The 16,305-nt window shown below is 48.1% G+C and overlaps 2 protein-coding genes and 1 pseudogene across 4 annotated transcripts in view; 2 read left to right on the top strand and 1 right to left on the bottom strand.

The window, feature by feature from the left end:
* The first annotated feature begins 507 nt into the window (after positions 1-507).
* Positions 508-608, top strand: LOC119003366 (uncharacterized; annotated as a pseudogene).
* Positions 609-12,358: 11,750 nt separating this feature from the next.
* Positions 12,359-14,144, bottom strand: ZNF830 (zinc finger protein 830). The gene has a single exon (XM_037066629.1). The coding sequence runs from the start codon at positions 14,108-14,110 to the stop codon at positions 13,004-13,006; it is 1,107 nt and encodes a 368-aa protein (XP_036922524.1). The 5' UTR covers positions 14,111-14,144; the 3' UTR covers positions 12,359-13,003.
* CCT6B (chaperonin containing TCP1 subunit 6B) overlaps positions 14,102-16,305 on the top strand; it is a 26,635-nt gene continuing 24,431 nt past the window's right edge. For 2 of the 3 annotated variants that reach the window (XM_037066535.1, XM_037066527.1), the window contains exons 1-2: positions 14,104-14,425; positions 16,063-16,126. In XM_037066535.1, the coding sequence (XP_036922430.1) occupies positions 14,289-14,425; positions 16,063-16,126 (201 nt within the window). In that variant the 5' untranslated portion in view covers positions 14,104-14,288. Of the gene's footprint in view, positions 14,426-16,062; positions 16,127-16,305 lie in introns of all 3 variants that reach the window. The other variant, XM_037066543.1, reaches the window with a different exon arrangement.

Below are 16,305 nucleotides of genomic sequence, written 5' to 3'. Positions count from 1 at the left end.
ACTGGTTGGGAAACTGTATAGAAATGAGCTTGAGGAAGGCAACAGTCACGTCATTCAGTCTACTTTTCTGTATGCTCTCTGTCCTGTTTGCACCCAGTGCCTAACGCCTAGGAAGTATTCTACAAATAATACTGAATTAAAAAGAGGCACTGGATAGAAAATGTAGAGAAGTGGTGGAGAGAGTAATCTTGATTATGTGTCGTTTCAGGTGTATTGATCTCTTTTAAACCTGGGTCAACTTTTTGAGAGATTAGGGTGGCTGTTTTTACAGAAGAGCAGCAGGCTCAGAGGAGGTAAGCGAACTTGTGCAGGATCGAGGAAGGGCAAACGACCGGGCATTGTTAGAGAGGTTGAGATCCTGGACCAGTTCTGTGTTAGGAGAAAAAGAGCTCGGCCTGTGTTACCCGGGGCTTGGAGACCCACGGAGCGCCTTAGGAAGCAGTAACTACTGTGGAAGCTGGGCAGGGGAAGAGACTGAGGTCAAGGAACTAACGGAGAAGTTCTGCGTGCTGGCCTTGGCAGCTTGTACAAATGGGAACAATGCACAGAAGATTAGGTGGCCCCTGTGCAAGGGTGGCGTGCTAATTCGTGAAGTGGTCCATAGTTTTAAGGGAAAAATTTTTTTCTTTGTATTATGTCTGGAGGCCCAAGTTGAACGATCCTGAGTCTCTACCACTGCATTTACTCTGCTGAATGGAGGTGATGGATGCCAACTAAACTCATTGCGGGGATTGTTTCACAGTCGTGCGAGTCAGACCTTTATGCTGCACACCTTAAGCTTATGCAGTGATGTATTCCAGTTCCATCTCCATGGAACCTGGGGAACAAAGGTCCTTGTGGCCAATGAAGCTGTCCTGAACAAGCTCATTTAGTTTGGGTGGAGAGAAAGGTGTTCCATGGACATTTAGATTTTAAATTATCATCCAAAGTGCTGACTTTGGTGAAATGAGGGTAACTGGAGTGAATAAGGTACACGATGATGCTGTTGACTGAAGCAGGAAATGAGAGGCAAGGAGGAGGCACCCAAAGGGAAAGGGTGAGTTTTGTTTGCATATTCTGTGTGGCCCCCCACAATTCCATTGTCCGGAGTGGGGGAGAGCCTCTAATGTGTCACAGAATGAATGAGGTTTTGGGATTGGAAGGCCACTGGAGGCTCAGGTCCTGACCAGCAGTGAGGGATCCTGAACAAGTCTCTGGTCACTGCGTTTACCGTGGTGTTTGGGAAATCCCCGCCACCGCATCTTTTCCCCTGGCCCCCGTGCTGTCGAATGCTGTCACCACCAGTGACCTCTGGCTCCTGAGCTCTCGACACGTGGTTCCTCTGAACAGAGATTCACTGGGAGTGTGAAGTCCATGCAGATTTCAAAGACGTGTTACCAAACAAAACGGACTGTGAAATATCTCATCAGTAATTTATTATGTTGATTACATGTTGCAGTGATCATTGTGGATGTGTGGGGTTAAGTAAAAATAAATTATAGAGTTCATCTCAATTTTATTTTTACCTTTTTGCAAATGTGGTGACTAGAGCATATGAAAGTGCACACTTAGTTCACGTGATGCTTCTATGGGGCAGCATTGCCCTAGACGTCAGACCTGTTTGCAGAAAGTGACATCTGTGTCTTGAGCACCTTCTTATCCTCGGTGCCTAGATCAGTCCTGGGCACGTGGCAGGTACCCGGCACATGTGTGTGAATCAGTGAATGAAACCCGTGAGTGAATGGAATAAATGGACGAACCTCTGAAAGCGCTAAGCTCCCTCAGAAGAGTGTTCATCACATCGCACCTTTGACTGTGTTTGACACAAATGTGCCCAAAGACGCAGGTTCTAAATGTTTGTTTTGCCTGATTAGATCTCCTAGGAACCCAAGTGATTGATCTCTTTTACTCAGCCCTCGGAGGCAAAACAACGGAAGTAGCTGGCAGTTGCATTTCCTTAGAGAAGGAGGAACCGCCACTAGAGAGAACGAGCTAATGTGTGGTGGGAACCACACAGACTTAGGTTTGAGTTATGATCCACCACTGGCTGTGTAGCCATCATGTTTTCCCAGCTTCTCTGGGGCTCACTTTTCATGGTGAAATGGGGATCGAAATACCTCTCAGGACTGTGCGAGACAATGAAATGAGATGACTCACATGAACTCGCTTGGTCCTTAGGGGTATTTCAGGCAATGTACATTCCCTCTGCTCCCCAGCCTGGACACATGCATACCCCTGCAGAGTTTAATCATTCAGTTGCTCATCAACCAGTCAGTTCTGTATGGAGTGCCTACTCGGTGTCAGGCACCATAACATGAGCTGGAGAACAGCAGTGAGACAAAAATGCAGAAATCCTCGCCCTCGAGAATGTAACAGGTTGGTGTGGGAGATGACAGAGTAAACAGTAAGTAGAGCGCATAGTGTGTAAGGTGAGGTGGGTGCTCTGGAGGAAAAGAAGGGAGAGGAGGATAGGAGGTCCCAGGCGGGGCAGGACAGGGTTGCAGGTGCGAATAGGGGCCAGGAAGGCCTCACCAACAAAGTAACGATGCAGTAAAGACCACAAGGAATGAAGGGGAGAGCCCCGTGGAGTCCTGGGTAGAGGGAGCAGCAAGTAAAGGCCAGGCAGTGTCTGTCTGGTGGGGAGACAGCAAGGGTGTGGCCAGAGTGGCCGGAGTCGAGGCTGAGAAAAGGTGGAGGTGCGGTCAGCAGGGTATCCCAAGACAGGTCTTGTAGGATCTTAGGAACTACCGTAAAGGTGTTGGCTTTTATTGCAGGTACAATGGGAAGCTCGTGGATTGCACTGAACAGAGAATTAGCGTGATCTGACTGGTTTTGACAGAATTGCTCTCACTCTGGCTGCTGGGTAGAGAAACTGGGAGTGAGTGAGGTGGCTTCTGTAAAGGTGAAGGGGAGAGCCCTGGCTGGTGTGGCTCAGTGGATTGAGTCCGGCTTCTGGTTGGATTCCCAGTCAGGGCCCAGGGCACAGAACCTAGGTTGCTGGCCAGGTCCCCAGTGGGGGGTGCACGCAAGAGGCAACCTCTCACTGATGTTTCTTGCCCTCTTTCCCTCTCCCTTCCTCTTTCTAAAAAATAAAATCTTTTAAAAAAAGACGCAGGGGAGAAATGAGGGATACTTGGATGTTAACGTCAGAGAAGTAAGAAATAACCTGAGGCTCATGGACCCCTCCGGGGTCTGTGGACAGGGTCTGGGGTGTCCTTGAACCTCCTGAAATTCTTATATAAATATTGTGTGTGAGTGCATTTTTGAAGGGAGAGTTTTATTGGAATAGTCTCAGGATCCGTATCAAGAACTACCTTGGTGGCAAATAAGCAGGATCCCTCCTGCCAGTTGCTAGTTATTCCCAGTCCCGAGGTGGTGAAGCCCTTGCCTCAGACCTTGACCCCAAGGCCTCCCTGATCCTGCCTGTGAGCCTGCATTTTAAGAATGCAGCCTGGAGGACTTCCGCCAAGATGGAGGCATAGGTGGAAACACTGTGCCTTCTCCCACAACCAAGTTTGAATACAACTAAGGTTTGGAGAACTAGGACACACCCAAAGGCCAGAAAACGGAATTATATGGAAGTCCGACAACTACGAACCGTTCAACAGGACGGTAAGAGAGGCGGAGCCAGCAGCGGAGCTGGGTCGGGCAGGACGGATCCCCCGACCTAGGCACACAGGCAGCCCGGAACCAGTCGGGGTGTGGGGCAGACTGACCTCGGTCGCACATTCGCCCACAGTGAGACGGACCACACAGGCCCCAGGGGGCGAACCCAGTGGTGGAGGGCTGACGACGGTGGCACACTCACGTGCAGTGGAACGAAACGCGTGGGCCTGGTGGCGGTGGTGGGTGCAGCGCCGGGGCCGCAGCGGCAGGCGGCAGACGGGACGAAATTGTTACTCTCTGACCCCGCCCCCACATACAACGTCACAACCCAGCGACTTAGTTGCCCTGTTCTAGTGAACACTTTAGGGCTCTGATCCAGCTACGGAACAGGCATGAACAGCCTAAAAGATGGTGCAAGAAGAGCTCAAAGTCCCAGAGCCAATAACTCTCAGCGACTGAGAAATTGCCAGCCTCTCAGAAGCACAATTCAAGACACTATTTATCAGGATGCTCACAGAACTGGTAGATTATAGTCACAAATTAGAGGAACATAGTCACAAATTAGAGGAACATATGAAGGCTAAACTAATTGAAATGAAGGGAGATGCACAGGAAACCAATAGTGATGGAAAGGAAACTGGGACTCAAAGCAATGGAATGGACCAGAAGGAGGAACAAAACATCCCACCAGAAAGGAATGAAAAAATGAGAATTCAAAAAAATGAGGAGAGGCTTAGGAACCTCCAGGACATCTTTAAATGTTCCAACATCCGGATTATAGGGGTACCAGAAGGGGGAAAGAAACAGCCACAAGTGGAAAACGTATTTGAACAAATAATAAAGGAGAACTTCCCCAGTCTGGCAAAGGAAATAGACTTCCAGGAAATCCAGGAAGCTCAGAGAGTCCCAAAGAAGTTGGACCCAAGAAGGAACACACCAAGGCACATCATAATTACATTAGCCAAGACTAAAATGAAGGAGAGAATCCTAGAAGCAGCAAGGGATAAGGGGACAGTCACCTACAAAGGAGTACCCATCAGACTGTCAGCGGATTTCTCAAAAGAGACCTTACAGGCAAGAAGGGGCTGGAAAGAAGTATTCCAAGTCATGAAATCCAAAGACCTACAGCCAAGATTGCTTTATCCAGCAAAACTTTCATTTAGAATGGAAGGACAGATAAAGTGCTTCTCAGATAAGGTCAAGTTCAAGGAGTTCATCATCACCAAGCCCTTATTATATGAAATGCTAAAGGGACTTATATAAGAAAAAGAAGATGAAAAATATGAACAGTGAAAGGACAGCAAACACACAGTTATTAACAACCACACCTAAAACAAAAGCAAACCAAGAGGACAGCTAGATCAGGAGTGGAACCATAGAAATGAAGAACACATGGAGGGTTAGCAACAGGGGAGTGGGAGGGGGAGAAGGGGGGAGAAGGCACAGAAAATAGCATAGATGGTAGGTAGAAAATAGATAGGGGGGAGGGCGAGAATAGGAGTGGAACCATAGAAATGAAGAACACATGGAGGGTTAGCAACAGGGGAGAGGGAGGGGGAGAAGGGGGGAGAAGGCACAGAAAATAGCATAGATGGTAGGTAGAAAATAGATAGGGGGGAGGGCGAGAATAGTGGAGGAAATATAGAATCTAAAGAACTTGAGACACGTGGTTATAAACTAAGGGGGGGAGAATGGTGGGGGAGGGAGTGTGCAGGTGGAAGGGAATGAATGGGGGGAATAGAACAACTGTAATGGTACAATCAATAAAATATATTTAAAAATAAACAAATCAATATAGAAAAAAAATGCAGCCTGAACTGCCGGTTTGGACTCGTCAGGATTGTTACCCCCCCAAAATCACAGGAAAATGGGTGGATTATGTTCATTTTTTTAAAAAACGTTTAAAGGTTTAAATAAACCTTTAAAAAAGGTTTATTTTTAGAGAGAGGAGAGGTGGGGAAGGAAATATCGCTCAGCTGCCTCTTCCATGCCCCCGACTGGAGACCTGGCCCCCAACCCAGGCATCGAACCAGTGATCTTTCCGTTTGGAGGTCGGGGTTCAATCCACGGAGCTGCGCCAGCCAGGGCGGATGTTGTTCGTCTTTTATGCTGCTCACTACGCACGCCTGGCAGCTGTGGGCAGAATGGAGGGAAGACTGCTCACCTTTGGAGAGACAGTGTGGGCGCTCGAGAGGCTGGTTTGCACTCAGTGGACTCCTGTTGTAATAAGCTCTGGTCTATGAATCATGTAGATCTCAGCACTGAGAGCCGATTTTATGATTTGATTTGCGTAATAATCACCCGATTAAAATAAGTTGTAAAAAGAAAAAACAGCGGTGGTGTTTGCCTGAATAAATATTTAAAAGGGAACAGCTGTAGTGAGATGTAATCACTCAGATCAGCCCGTGGCATTCTTCACACGGCCGCGGAGGCTGCTGCTTAACCAGAGGGGCTTCTTGGCCTCTCGCCTGAGCGTCTTGGTGCCGCAGCTGCCAGGCTGGACTAGTGCAGAGCAGAGCGGGTGGTTAGGTGTGCCTCGGGCAGTGACTGACCTGCGACTCAGGCATGGACTTCGAGGGGAGGGTTGAGGTCACACACCGAGTGAGAGAGACTCAAAGTTGCTGCCATCTTCCCTGAGCTTCTAGGTTGGGTTTTCTGGTGTGAAGGCCTGGCGGTCATATTTTTTAGGCAGGTTAATAGTTTTCAAAGGGCTAATGTGTTTTACAAAGAGATGAGCCTGTTTGGAAAGCCACCTTCAGTTCCCCTGTTCTGGGGCTGGTTGATGGGTGGCCGGATGAATGTTGGGTTTCCAGTTCTAATGCGGTGGTGGGGGTTGGAGACCAGGTCTCCGTGCTCCCTGTGCTCTTTCCTGTATAGCACGGAAGCCCTGACCCTTCTCGTTCTCTGGGAGCTCCCAGCCAGGTGTGGTCTCCCTCACCTGCCTTCAGCTCCAGGTGTGGCCAGTGTGAAGGAGAAACTCGTGTTGGCGTTTCCATTACACACAATGTGCTCTGCTGCTCTGACTACCACTCAACTTCTGACACCACCCTCGGGAGGTTTCTACACCAAGCAATTCCGTGGCAAGCTGGGCGTCCTGCAGCTTAATTCCGTTCTGACACGGTCTTCCTGGAGTCAGTGTCGACCGCATAGGGGAAGGGCTCGGTGGCACAGCTGCCCCTTCCCACCACTTCAGGTGATAATCAAGCCCAGGATGTGACCTGTGCTTCTGACTGGCAGGCTGCCTATTGATCAGAGGTTCCCATGGCCCCCTTCTCTGGTTCCATTAATTTGCTAGAGAAGCCCACAGAACTCAGGAAAACAAGGCTACTTGGTAGATTACCGGTTTATCATGAAAGGCTGTAACTCAGGAACAGGCCGTCGGAAGGGATGCACAGGCAAGGCATGTGGGAAGGGGTGCAGAGCACCTCCACCTGTTCACCAGTCCAGACGCTCTTGAACCCTGCCCTTCGGGTGTTTGTGGAGGCCCCATCACATAGATTAGTCATCACACGATTGTTTAAATCATTAGCCATTGGTGACTGAACCCAGCCTCCAGCTCCCTTCTCTGCCAGAGGACGAGGACGGGTGGGAGGAGGGGCTGAATGTTCTAACACTGTCATGCTGCAGTCGTTCCACTGGCAATCACACTTCCAGGTGTCACCTCATTAACATAAACTCGGTGCGGCTAACAGGGGCTTGGTTTGAATAACAAATGACACCTTTACCCCCTTCAACACTCTAATCATTTAGGAAATTCCAAGGGTGTTGGGAGCTCTGGCAGAAACCAGAGGAAGGCCGAAATACATACAGGCATTTTTTATTATACTTCACAATATCACAGTGACACACAGGCAGGGGCTTCTAAGGGAGGGTGCCCAGATAGCATAACGCCCTGAGACGGCACAGGTGAGGCTCAGAGAATGAACTGAGTGGGCAGATACCACGTGGCTAGTGAGAGGGGAAGGTCAGATCTCAACACGATCAGCTCTGTCTCGTTATAGTCAACGGTGGAGGCTGTCCAATTTCTTGCACTGTTTACACACCACCAGACTGTAGTTTTCTGGAAGGTAGGGCCGTAGCTTATTCATTTACTCCACTCGTGTTATCTGAGTATCTGTACTAAAAGGACCCACTTGCATGTACCTCATTCGGTCCTCTCAGTCATCCCAGTAGAAACAATTGCTCTTCCTATTTTGTGGCTGGGGAACGAGGGGTGAAGGAACTTACCCGGGGCCACCTAGTTAAGAAGTGGTGGACCACAGAGCGCAGTGTAACGGGTGTTTCCCAGTTGGAATGTCTAGGAATTGAAGTCGTTATTCTGGCTTCCAACAGAGACGACTAAGGAGTTAAATTTGTTGCTGATGAAACGGGGAAAGCAGGGCAGTGTGGAGAGTCTGATAAACTTCAAGGAACACGGCTTCCCAACCCTGCCAAAGTCTCTGAACAGCAGCACCCTTGCACTTGACAGTGAACGTCCCTAATCTTAATTCTTGCTGTTTTGAGGAGTCCTCTCCCATTTTCCACATTTTAGTAAAATATTGGAGTGGGAATCAAGTTACATCTTAGGACTACTTTAGCAATGAACTTGTGGAGTGACCTTGAACAAGATGGCCAAAATGGAGGTGATAATTGTTTCACTCACCTGGGGGTGGGGAGACTTGAAAGTACAAGGTAATGTTAAGTCACGCTGATGCAGGGTGATGGGAGGGACTCTGGGCCTGTTGCCCCGAGCAGGCTCCCCCATCTGGACAATGGAGCTGTCCTCTTCAGGGTTGCTCCGAGGATGAGACGTGCGTGTCAAGCCTTGGCATTCTGCCAGACACATGTCAGAACTCAGTAAATGGTAACCATTATTAATAATCTGACAGCCTAGCTTGGTTGGTACTCACAACCATGCCTGGCAGACCAGCAAACAGGTACCGGGCACACACACACCCCCCAGTAAGCACCCGGTCCCCACCACTGACCACCCAGTCAGTGCGGCCCTGTGAACTCCCCCTGAGGTGACCGCTGGCCCCCTGGTGCGCCTGCAGCCTGCCAAGTGCTGTTAGGAGATGGAGGTGCAGCCAGATGGAACCGCTTTCCTCCTCTGAGGCGGGGAGTGCTTTCAGTGAAGGATGCAGGAGCAGACGCTGGAATAGCTCTGCCTGCCAAGTGACAGGCCAAATGAGCCAAGTGGAATGGTGATGGCAGAAAAGGGGACTGAGGACTGGGAGCAGCCGGGACTGGGTGCACTTGCTGACTCTGGTCTCTGCCCCCGACTCACTTTAATCTCTCCTTGTCTCCCTTTAAGATGCCTCTGGGCGATCAGGACCGCCCACAGCTCCTGCTGACATGTGGCCAACCGCTTTGCTGTGTGATGCCATGAAGAACGGTTTGATTGTTTTTTAAGTCCTCACTGGAGGCTGTGTTTATTGATTTGAGAGAGGGGAGGAGGGAGGGAGAGAACTCACCCTGACTGGGATCGAACCTGCAACCTAGGCATGTGCCCTGGCCAGGAAGGAACCAGCAACCTTTTGGCGCGCAGGATGACACTCCAACCGAGGCACCTGGCCAGGGGGCCACACTTTCATTTTTTAAACCCCTTTCACGTGACCTTTGACTCACCACGCCCTGTGAGGTGGCATCATTTCACAGTACAGCAAACTAAAGCTCAGAGGTGACTTGCCCAGGGATCACTAGCCATTGAAAATAAGAGAGTGGGAACTTGAACCTGTGTCCTCTTTTCTCTTGCCAGTTTCCTTGTTCTTTTCATTACTCCATACTAATCTAGTGGTTATTACTATTAAAGGTTTTAGGTCTAAATTGTATTTTTTCCTGCAATTTTAATTCCAGTCATATTTTGTTCCTTGTAAAAAGTAGTCATTACTTCCATCATTAAATGAAATATATGTGATAGCATCTTATAGATTGTAAGGCACCACGCAGAGGCACATTTGAAGGCTAACTAGGAAGTCGGCATTTTTCTTCTCCCAGTTAGAGGAAGTGTATGAAGTTGGTAAGGGGTGAGAGGATTACCTTTGTAGCATTCACAATGATTTTAATAGATTGTTGTCTGAATTATGGGGTTTTCGAAAGAGAGGAAGAGACTGGAGAAACCCTTGGGCCCAATTCTTAGCACTTGGGAACGTTGTGGCCTTTCAGTCTAATGTCGAAACCTGTGTGGTCAGCTCAAAGGGGTACAGGGCTCTCCAACCTGTGGTGGGCAGGAAGGACCCCCAATTCCTGATGCTGCTTATTCGGGTCTCTGACCTGGCAAGGACTCACCTGATTTGGTCAGGGCCCCATCGCTCGTGCTCTGGCATACAGAGCACTGGGAGATTTTAAGATTTCATTTATTTTGAGAGAGGGGAAGGGTGAGAAACATTGATCTGTTGCTTCTTGCACACTCCCTGTTGGGAAGGGAATCAGACCTGTAACCTTTTGATTTGTAGGACAACGTCCAACCCGCTGAGGCATGCCAGTCAGGGCTGGGAGCAGGTTTTGAGAGCTTTTTGGACTTCCTGAAAACTCAGTGGGGTTTGCGTGTGCAGTAACATACGTGGCAGTACTCGTTACACGTGAGGACTCAACAACCTCAAGGCTATGCAGTTGTTGAGAAAGTTCCACCCTTTCAGTCTTAGAGTTTGGCAGTCGGGCCCGCCACATGGTCCGTAAGCTGCTTTTCCAGAACCCCTGCCCCGTCAGGGATGAACACCGCTCCAGTTACATTGTTCTGCCCACTGCCTTCTGAGCGTGCTTTTTCCTCTTGTGTACCTTTCTCTTTAAATCTGCACGAAGAACGGTAGCCACTAGTCACAAACGGCTAGTGAGAACTTGAAACTTGGCCAGTCTCAACTGAGACCTGCTGTTAGATGCAGCCAGATTTCAAAAGTAAAGAGCCCCCCACGTGGAAAATATTTCACTAATATCTACATATTGGTTACATATTGAAACAATATTTTGGATATAATGGAACAAATTCATTAGAAATAATTTCACATTTCTTTTTACTCTTCGACTGGCTACCATTAAGTTTTCAAACCTGTGTGTGGCTTGCAGTGTATTTTTAAATGGACAGTGCTCCTCTGGACCCTTAGCCTAGCCTCTTAAGCCAACACAGAACTGGACCCACCATTCAAGCCCATCTTTGTACTTTTTCATCTACTGAAATAATAAAGCAATGAATGATGGAAAACTCTTGAGTGTGGTTTCTTCCATACAGTCCAGGCAGGCATGCCCACTGTGCGTTATCGGACCGAAGCTGCCGTCACCAATCAGCTGACCGCACAAGAAAGCAAAGACTTTTGGTAAAAGGCAAGATAAGATTCTCAGTATTAGATGATTTCTTGTAGGCATCTACACTAAAATAACCCTTTAATTCCATCTTTAGCTCTCCTGTTTCTCTTCCACTTCTAGTCGCTAAAATGTTACTGGTTTTTCCTGTGAAGTTCTTTCAGTTCTATTACTTTCCTCTCAATTCACGCCCAATCAAAGTCTTGGTTACCCTGTTTCTAAAATCTAGTTTCCAGGTGGTCTGCCAGCTTCCTTCCCCCCCACGTTCATTCCATTCTATAGATTATATAGCAGCCCATACTATACGTAATAGTATAGTATATACTGCAACTGAAGTTGTCTTCTGTAATTTTCTTGTAGCAGATACATTTTTTTTTGCTCAAAAACGTCTTTTCCCATCTTGCCTATAGGAGGAATTTCCATCTAGTGTTCAAGGCTTTTTCAAACCTAATCTCTTGGTACTTCCCCCATAAAACCTGAGCTTTAGCCCTGGCTGGTGTAGCTCAGTGGATTGAGCACGGGCCTGCCAACCAGAGGATCGTGGTTCGATTCTCAGTCAGGGCACATGCCTGGGTTGCAGGCCAGTTCCCAGCAGGGGACACATAAGCAACCATACATTGATATTTCTCTCCTCTCTCCTTTCCTTCCCCTCTAAAGATTAAAAAAAAATCGAACCCCCCCCCCAAAAAAAAACAAAAACCCCGAGCTTTAGGGAAACTAGACTGAGTCGATGCAGATCACTTAGAATCCTGCCTCACCTATACTGTAAGAACCATACAAGTCCTGGTTATTATGATTACCATTCACTTCTGACTGTGCTGTGTGCATCTCTATCTGTGGAGCACTGCTAATGCCTTTTTCCTATTTGAATACCTCTATCTCCAAAGAGAGAAGCAATGATTTAAACCAACAATAGCACAAGCCAGTTAGTTGTTACTCAAGGAGAAAAAAATTACACGTCCAAATAGCACAAGCCAGTTAGTTGTTACTCAAGGAGAAAAAAATTACACGTCCGTGAAGAACGTTGTTGTTTTGGTGAAATGCCACAGGAATTTAACTCGTTGATGTCCATTACCTATGGTAAACTGATTTCAATATCAGTAATTTCCCTGCACTTCCAAGAACTTATCAATGACCTTAAGTGAGGACTTACTATATATTCTTCCTACAATAGACAAACCAGTAAGTCAGAACCCTAATTTGCCATAAAATTTAAGACTGGATGGAACATAAATAAAAGGTAGTGTTTCTTTTATACAATAACAGTGACCTATGGAATATGTTATTTACAAAATAAACAGCTTGAAAAAATATGAATGGGTTCTGGATTTTGGGCAGTGACTCTCCAACTTTGGTGTGATTAGAATAAACTGGGAAGCTTTTGAAATTAATACAGATACTTGGCTCCCACTCCAGATTTATTGAATAGTAGGGCTTAGCACCTCAATTTTTAAAAAAGCTTCAGAGTTGATTCCTGTACATCTTTTTAAAAGTTTTGTGGGTGATCTTCATATGCACATACATCCAATCCTTGGTCTAATCAAGAGACACTTTGGGAGAAGGAGGCTGGTCTCGTCTGGCATGTTTTTCACCATGTTCTCCTACAGCATGTTTTTGAAAGAGAAACAGGACTGATTAACTCTGAATGACTTAATGAAACTATGAGTAGTATTCTTGGAAACAAACACCCAAAGTGCCCCCACCCTTGAGTTTGATCGGGGATCAGAAAAGAAAAAGGCATATATATCCCAATACACTTGGTATTCATCTAAAAGCCTGTCTGTTGGTCTTTCTTCTATAAATTTATAAATTTCGAAAACGGAATCACTAAGTGAATATGTATTTATGTATAATATTTACAACTTAGATTTTTTCCAACTCTAAATTATATATTTCAGTCCTTAATTATGTGAAAAAGTTGGCATTTTACTATAATGCTTAAAAAATTCCTAAACAACTTTAACTCAAAAATACTTTAAACCAATTTTCCAAAGTGCTATAAATACATTAAACCAATTTTCACGGGCTCACATTTGTACCACAACAACCTGGTCCAGGCAGGTATGGAGTAACCGATGTCATAGGGAGAGCGCACTTTTCATACAATCGCGAGGGTATCGGAAACACTGGGTCCTTGGCAAACCTATAACAAGGCCCCTTTCACCCTCCAATCCTGAGACAGCAAATCCTGTAGTTCTCCCTCGTCGTCGCTGTCGACGTTCTCCTCTTCCTTTTTCTGAAGTTCTTTTATGGCCAGGACCTCTTTGAGCTTATTTTTTAATTCGTCCTGGCGATTCCGCAGCTTTTCCACCCGACGGTAGCACTCGATCTGCTCGTCGATCTCCCCAATCTGCCGGTCCAGCCGTCCCTCCTCGTCCTCCTCGGCAACTATAGCTTCGGAAATGGTGTTGACCTGCCGCATGGCTTTCTGAAACTCGTCCCACTCTTTGTCCATCTGGTCCTTTGGGGCGTCAACCTTTCGTACCCTCGCATCGATCTCAGGGTCGTCAAAAAAGCCTTCTGGCAATGCTTCCGCAGTGTTCTCTTTCCTTTCCACCACTTTTTCATGTATTTCTGCTTTCTCAATGGACCCTGAGTGCGGAACTAGAGGAGCCTTGGGGGGATTTGTATTTGAGAAGTCGCTCGGCAGCATACTACTTGTTGCCTCCCGCGAGGAGGAAAGTGAGTGTTCCTTGCCCTGCACGTCGGGCGGCTGCTTGCTGGAGTCCCCCTCTTGTCCTCCTCCTGCCTCCTCCTCCTCCTCCTCATCTTCATAATCAGGGAGTAAACCAAGTCCCGATGTCTTACCGAGGGTGGCTCTGGCGGGCTCCTTTCCTGCGTGGTTAGCGTTCGTGAGCAAGGCGGACGTGGAGGGCTGCGCCTGGGCCACCTGCGAGGCCTTCGCCCTTTTCGTGTCCTGGCTCTCTGCGTCGGGCGCCTTCCTCTTGGCGGGCTGAGGCGCTGCGCTGGCGGACGGCCCCTGGCTGGCCTCCTTCGCGCCTTTCAGCTCGGCCACTTTCTCTCGGTGCAGCTTCCCCAGGACGTGAGTCTGCCACAGGAGCTCGCTCTTCACCGGGGTGTTGCACAGGGCACAGCTCAGCTGCCCCAAACGGTTGTATTTGGCGAATGGAGACTCTACGCGTTTCCTGTTGGAGCTCAGGCGCTGCTTCTCCTTCATCAGCCGCCGCAGTTCGTCCTGACTCACCACCCGCTTCCCAGCGGCAGACCGAGCCGAGGCGGACGACGCCATCTTCGCGACCGCCCCGAGGCGTTCCCGGCTTCCGGCGTGGCGATGCCTGATAGCGTCACTTCCTGTCCGGACGAGGATTGGCTGAGGCTGCAGAACGTGGACGTTGGCGCCGGGTTTTATTTCGGAGTCGCGGCCGGGGTTGTTTTTGCCGGTCCGGTGGTCCTTCAACTGTCCTGCGATGGCCGCGATCAAGGCGGCAAACGCCAAGGCTGAGGTGGCGCGGGCCCAGGCGGCCTTGGCGGTCAATATCTGCGCCGCCCGAGGGCTGCAGGACGTGCTGCGGACCAACTTGGGTCCCAAGGGCACCATTAAAATGTGAGGCGGCAGTTAGGGCGCCGGCGGTTGGTTGGGTCGTGACTGGCAAACGTTCCACCAAGAGCCGTGTGAACACACTTATGGGCGATTTTCCTCATTTTCACCCCCGTCCTGCGGTCATCTGTGGCCGGGTGCAGGAGGGAAGCCTTCCGAAGGAAAAGGCCCCACCCACCCCGTCCACTCCACCCACCCGCTCGACCAACTTTTCGTTAAGGCTTATGTGCAGTTATAAAGTTTATACAGTGTTTCACACGAAACAGAAGCCAGCTAACTCCCTTGCCCTTTTAAGACTGTTTGGCCACATGCCCTTCGTTTCGGCTTCGTTTTGGGGTGCAGTGCAGCAGAGGGCGCGGGCTTTGAGGCCTGGCCGGCGTGAGTTCGGATCCAAGCTCCCGCTCTAGCTGTCAGTCCTTAGCAAGTTATTTGGGCGCTGTGTGCCCAAGGTTTTTCCTGTCTGTTCAGTCTTTCAGCATGTATTTATGTAGCGCCATTCTTTCCTTTAGGAGATAGTGAGGGAAAGAGGCTAGTGAGGGCAAAAAGGTGTGAGAGGAGAGATCCAGTCTCAGGAATGAGCGGAGTACATTAACAGTAAAACAGGTGCCTATTAGGTACTTACGGGTACAGAGTACGCAGAGACGACCAAGATAAAAGTTCAGTTTTGGTAGAAATGAATGTGATGTGCGTGTATGTACTATATAGCATGTATTTTAAAGTATGTGGCTTGCATTTACTTTTAATCACATGACACTGAGGTAAAGGACTAATTGATGGGAGAAGGAAAAGACTCACAGCAGTTGATTTTAGTCTGGACAGGTGAGTTAGAGTTCACTAGTTGAAGAAATGAAATAGGTCTTGTAAGAGCGTTTCAAGAACAAGAAAGCCAGTTGGTGTAAATCCAACAAATAAAAACAAACATTACATATTAAGGGAACCACAAGATTTCATTTGGTAGATGGGACATTTAAAATAGGTGTAAGCCACATTGGGAAAGGTCAGCTATGTCGTTGCTAAATAGTTTGGATTTAGCCTTGAAAATGGTGGAGAACGTGAAAACCATCAGAGGCTTTTTGACAGGGGAACTGGCTGAGCCATTCTGCCCTTTAGAAAGATAAACGAAGGGTAGAGTCCAATTCAGAGCTCTGTGGGCGCTAAACAGTCCAGATCGCAGATGGCGACGATTGCGGTGGAGATGGAGAGGAGACAGTGGTTTGAAGAGGCTTTTAGGTCGTCGAGTTGACAGAATTTGATGATCTAATAAATATGAGGGATGAAGACAAGCTAAATTGAGTGAATGAGTGGTAACATTTCATCAAAGTGAAAAATTGCAGGAAATTCACCAACCTGTGCCTCGTAGACTTCCAGGTACTCTTCTTGGGCAAACCACTGTCATCACTCGCCAATGACTCTCATTCTTAAACGTGCAGATGCGCCACCTGGAATGAGATCACTGTAGCAGTCATCTGGGGAGAGTGGTTCTGTGGGCTGCAGAGGGTGGTGCTGCGGGTGGGGCCTCCGGGGTTCGGTGGACGTTTTCCAGGCCCAGGGTGTGTTTGAAGGAGAACAGAGGGGCAAACACTGGGAATGTCCTGCTTGGCTCTTGCCATGTAGGGTTAATAACACCTCTGTTTTCTGAACAGGCTTGTTTCTGGGGCAGGTGACATCAAACTCACCAAAGACGGCAATGTGCTGCTTCACGAGATGGTGAGCTGATACCGCCAACTTCTGTAAACCTCACTACAGCTTAACAGAGAACATAATGCCATTTGTGTATCTGTAAGCCAAGGCTGTCAGCTAATATTGCAACCACGAGATATCCTTGTCAGATTAAATGTCAAAAAATGTTTTTTTGGCTGTTTTCAAATCTTTTTATACTTCAAGTA

This window comes from Sturnira hondurensis, unplaced genomic scaffold, assembly GCF_014824575.4.
Source record: "Sturnira hondurensis isolate 20B ecotype Veracruz unplaced genomic scaffold, ASM1482457v3 Scaffold0001221, whole genome shotgun sequence".
Lineage (NCBI taxonomy): Eukaryota > Metazoa > Chordata > Mammalia > Chiroptera > Phyllostomidae > Sturnira > Sturnira hondurensis.
This window is presented reverse-complemented; position numbering and strand designations above follow the sequence as displayed.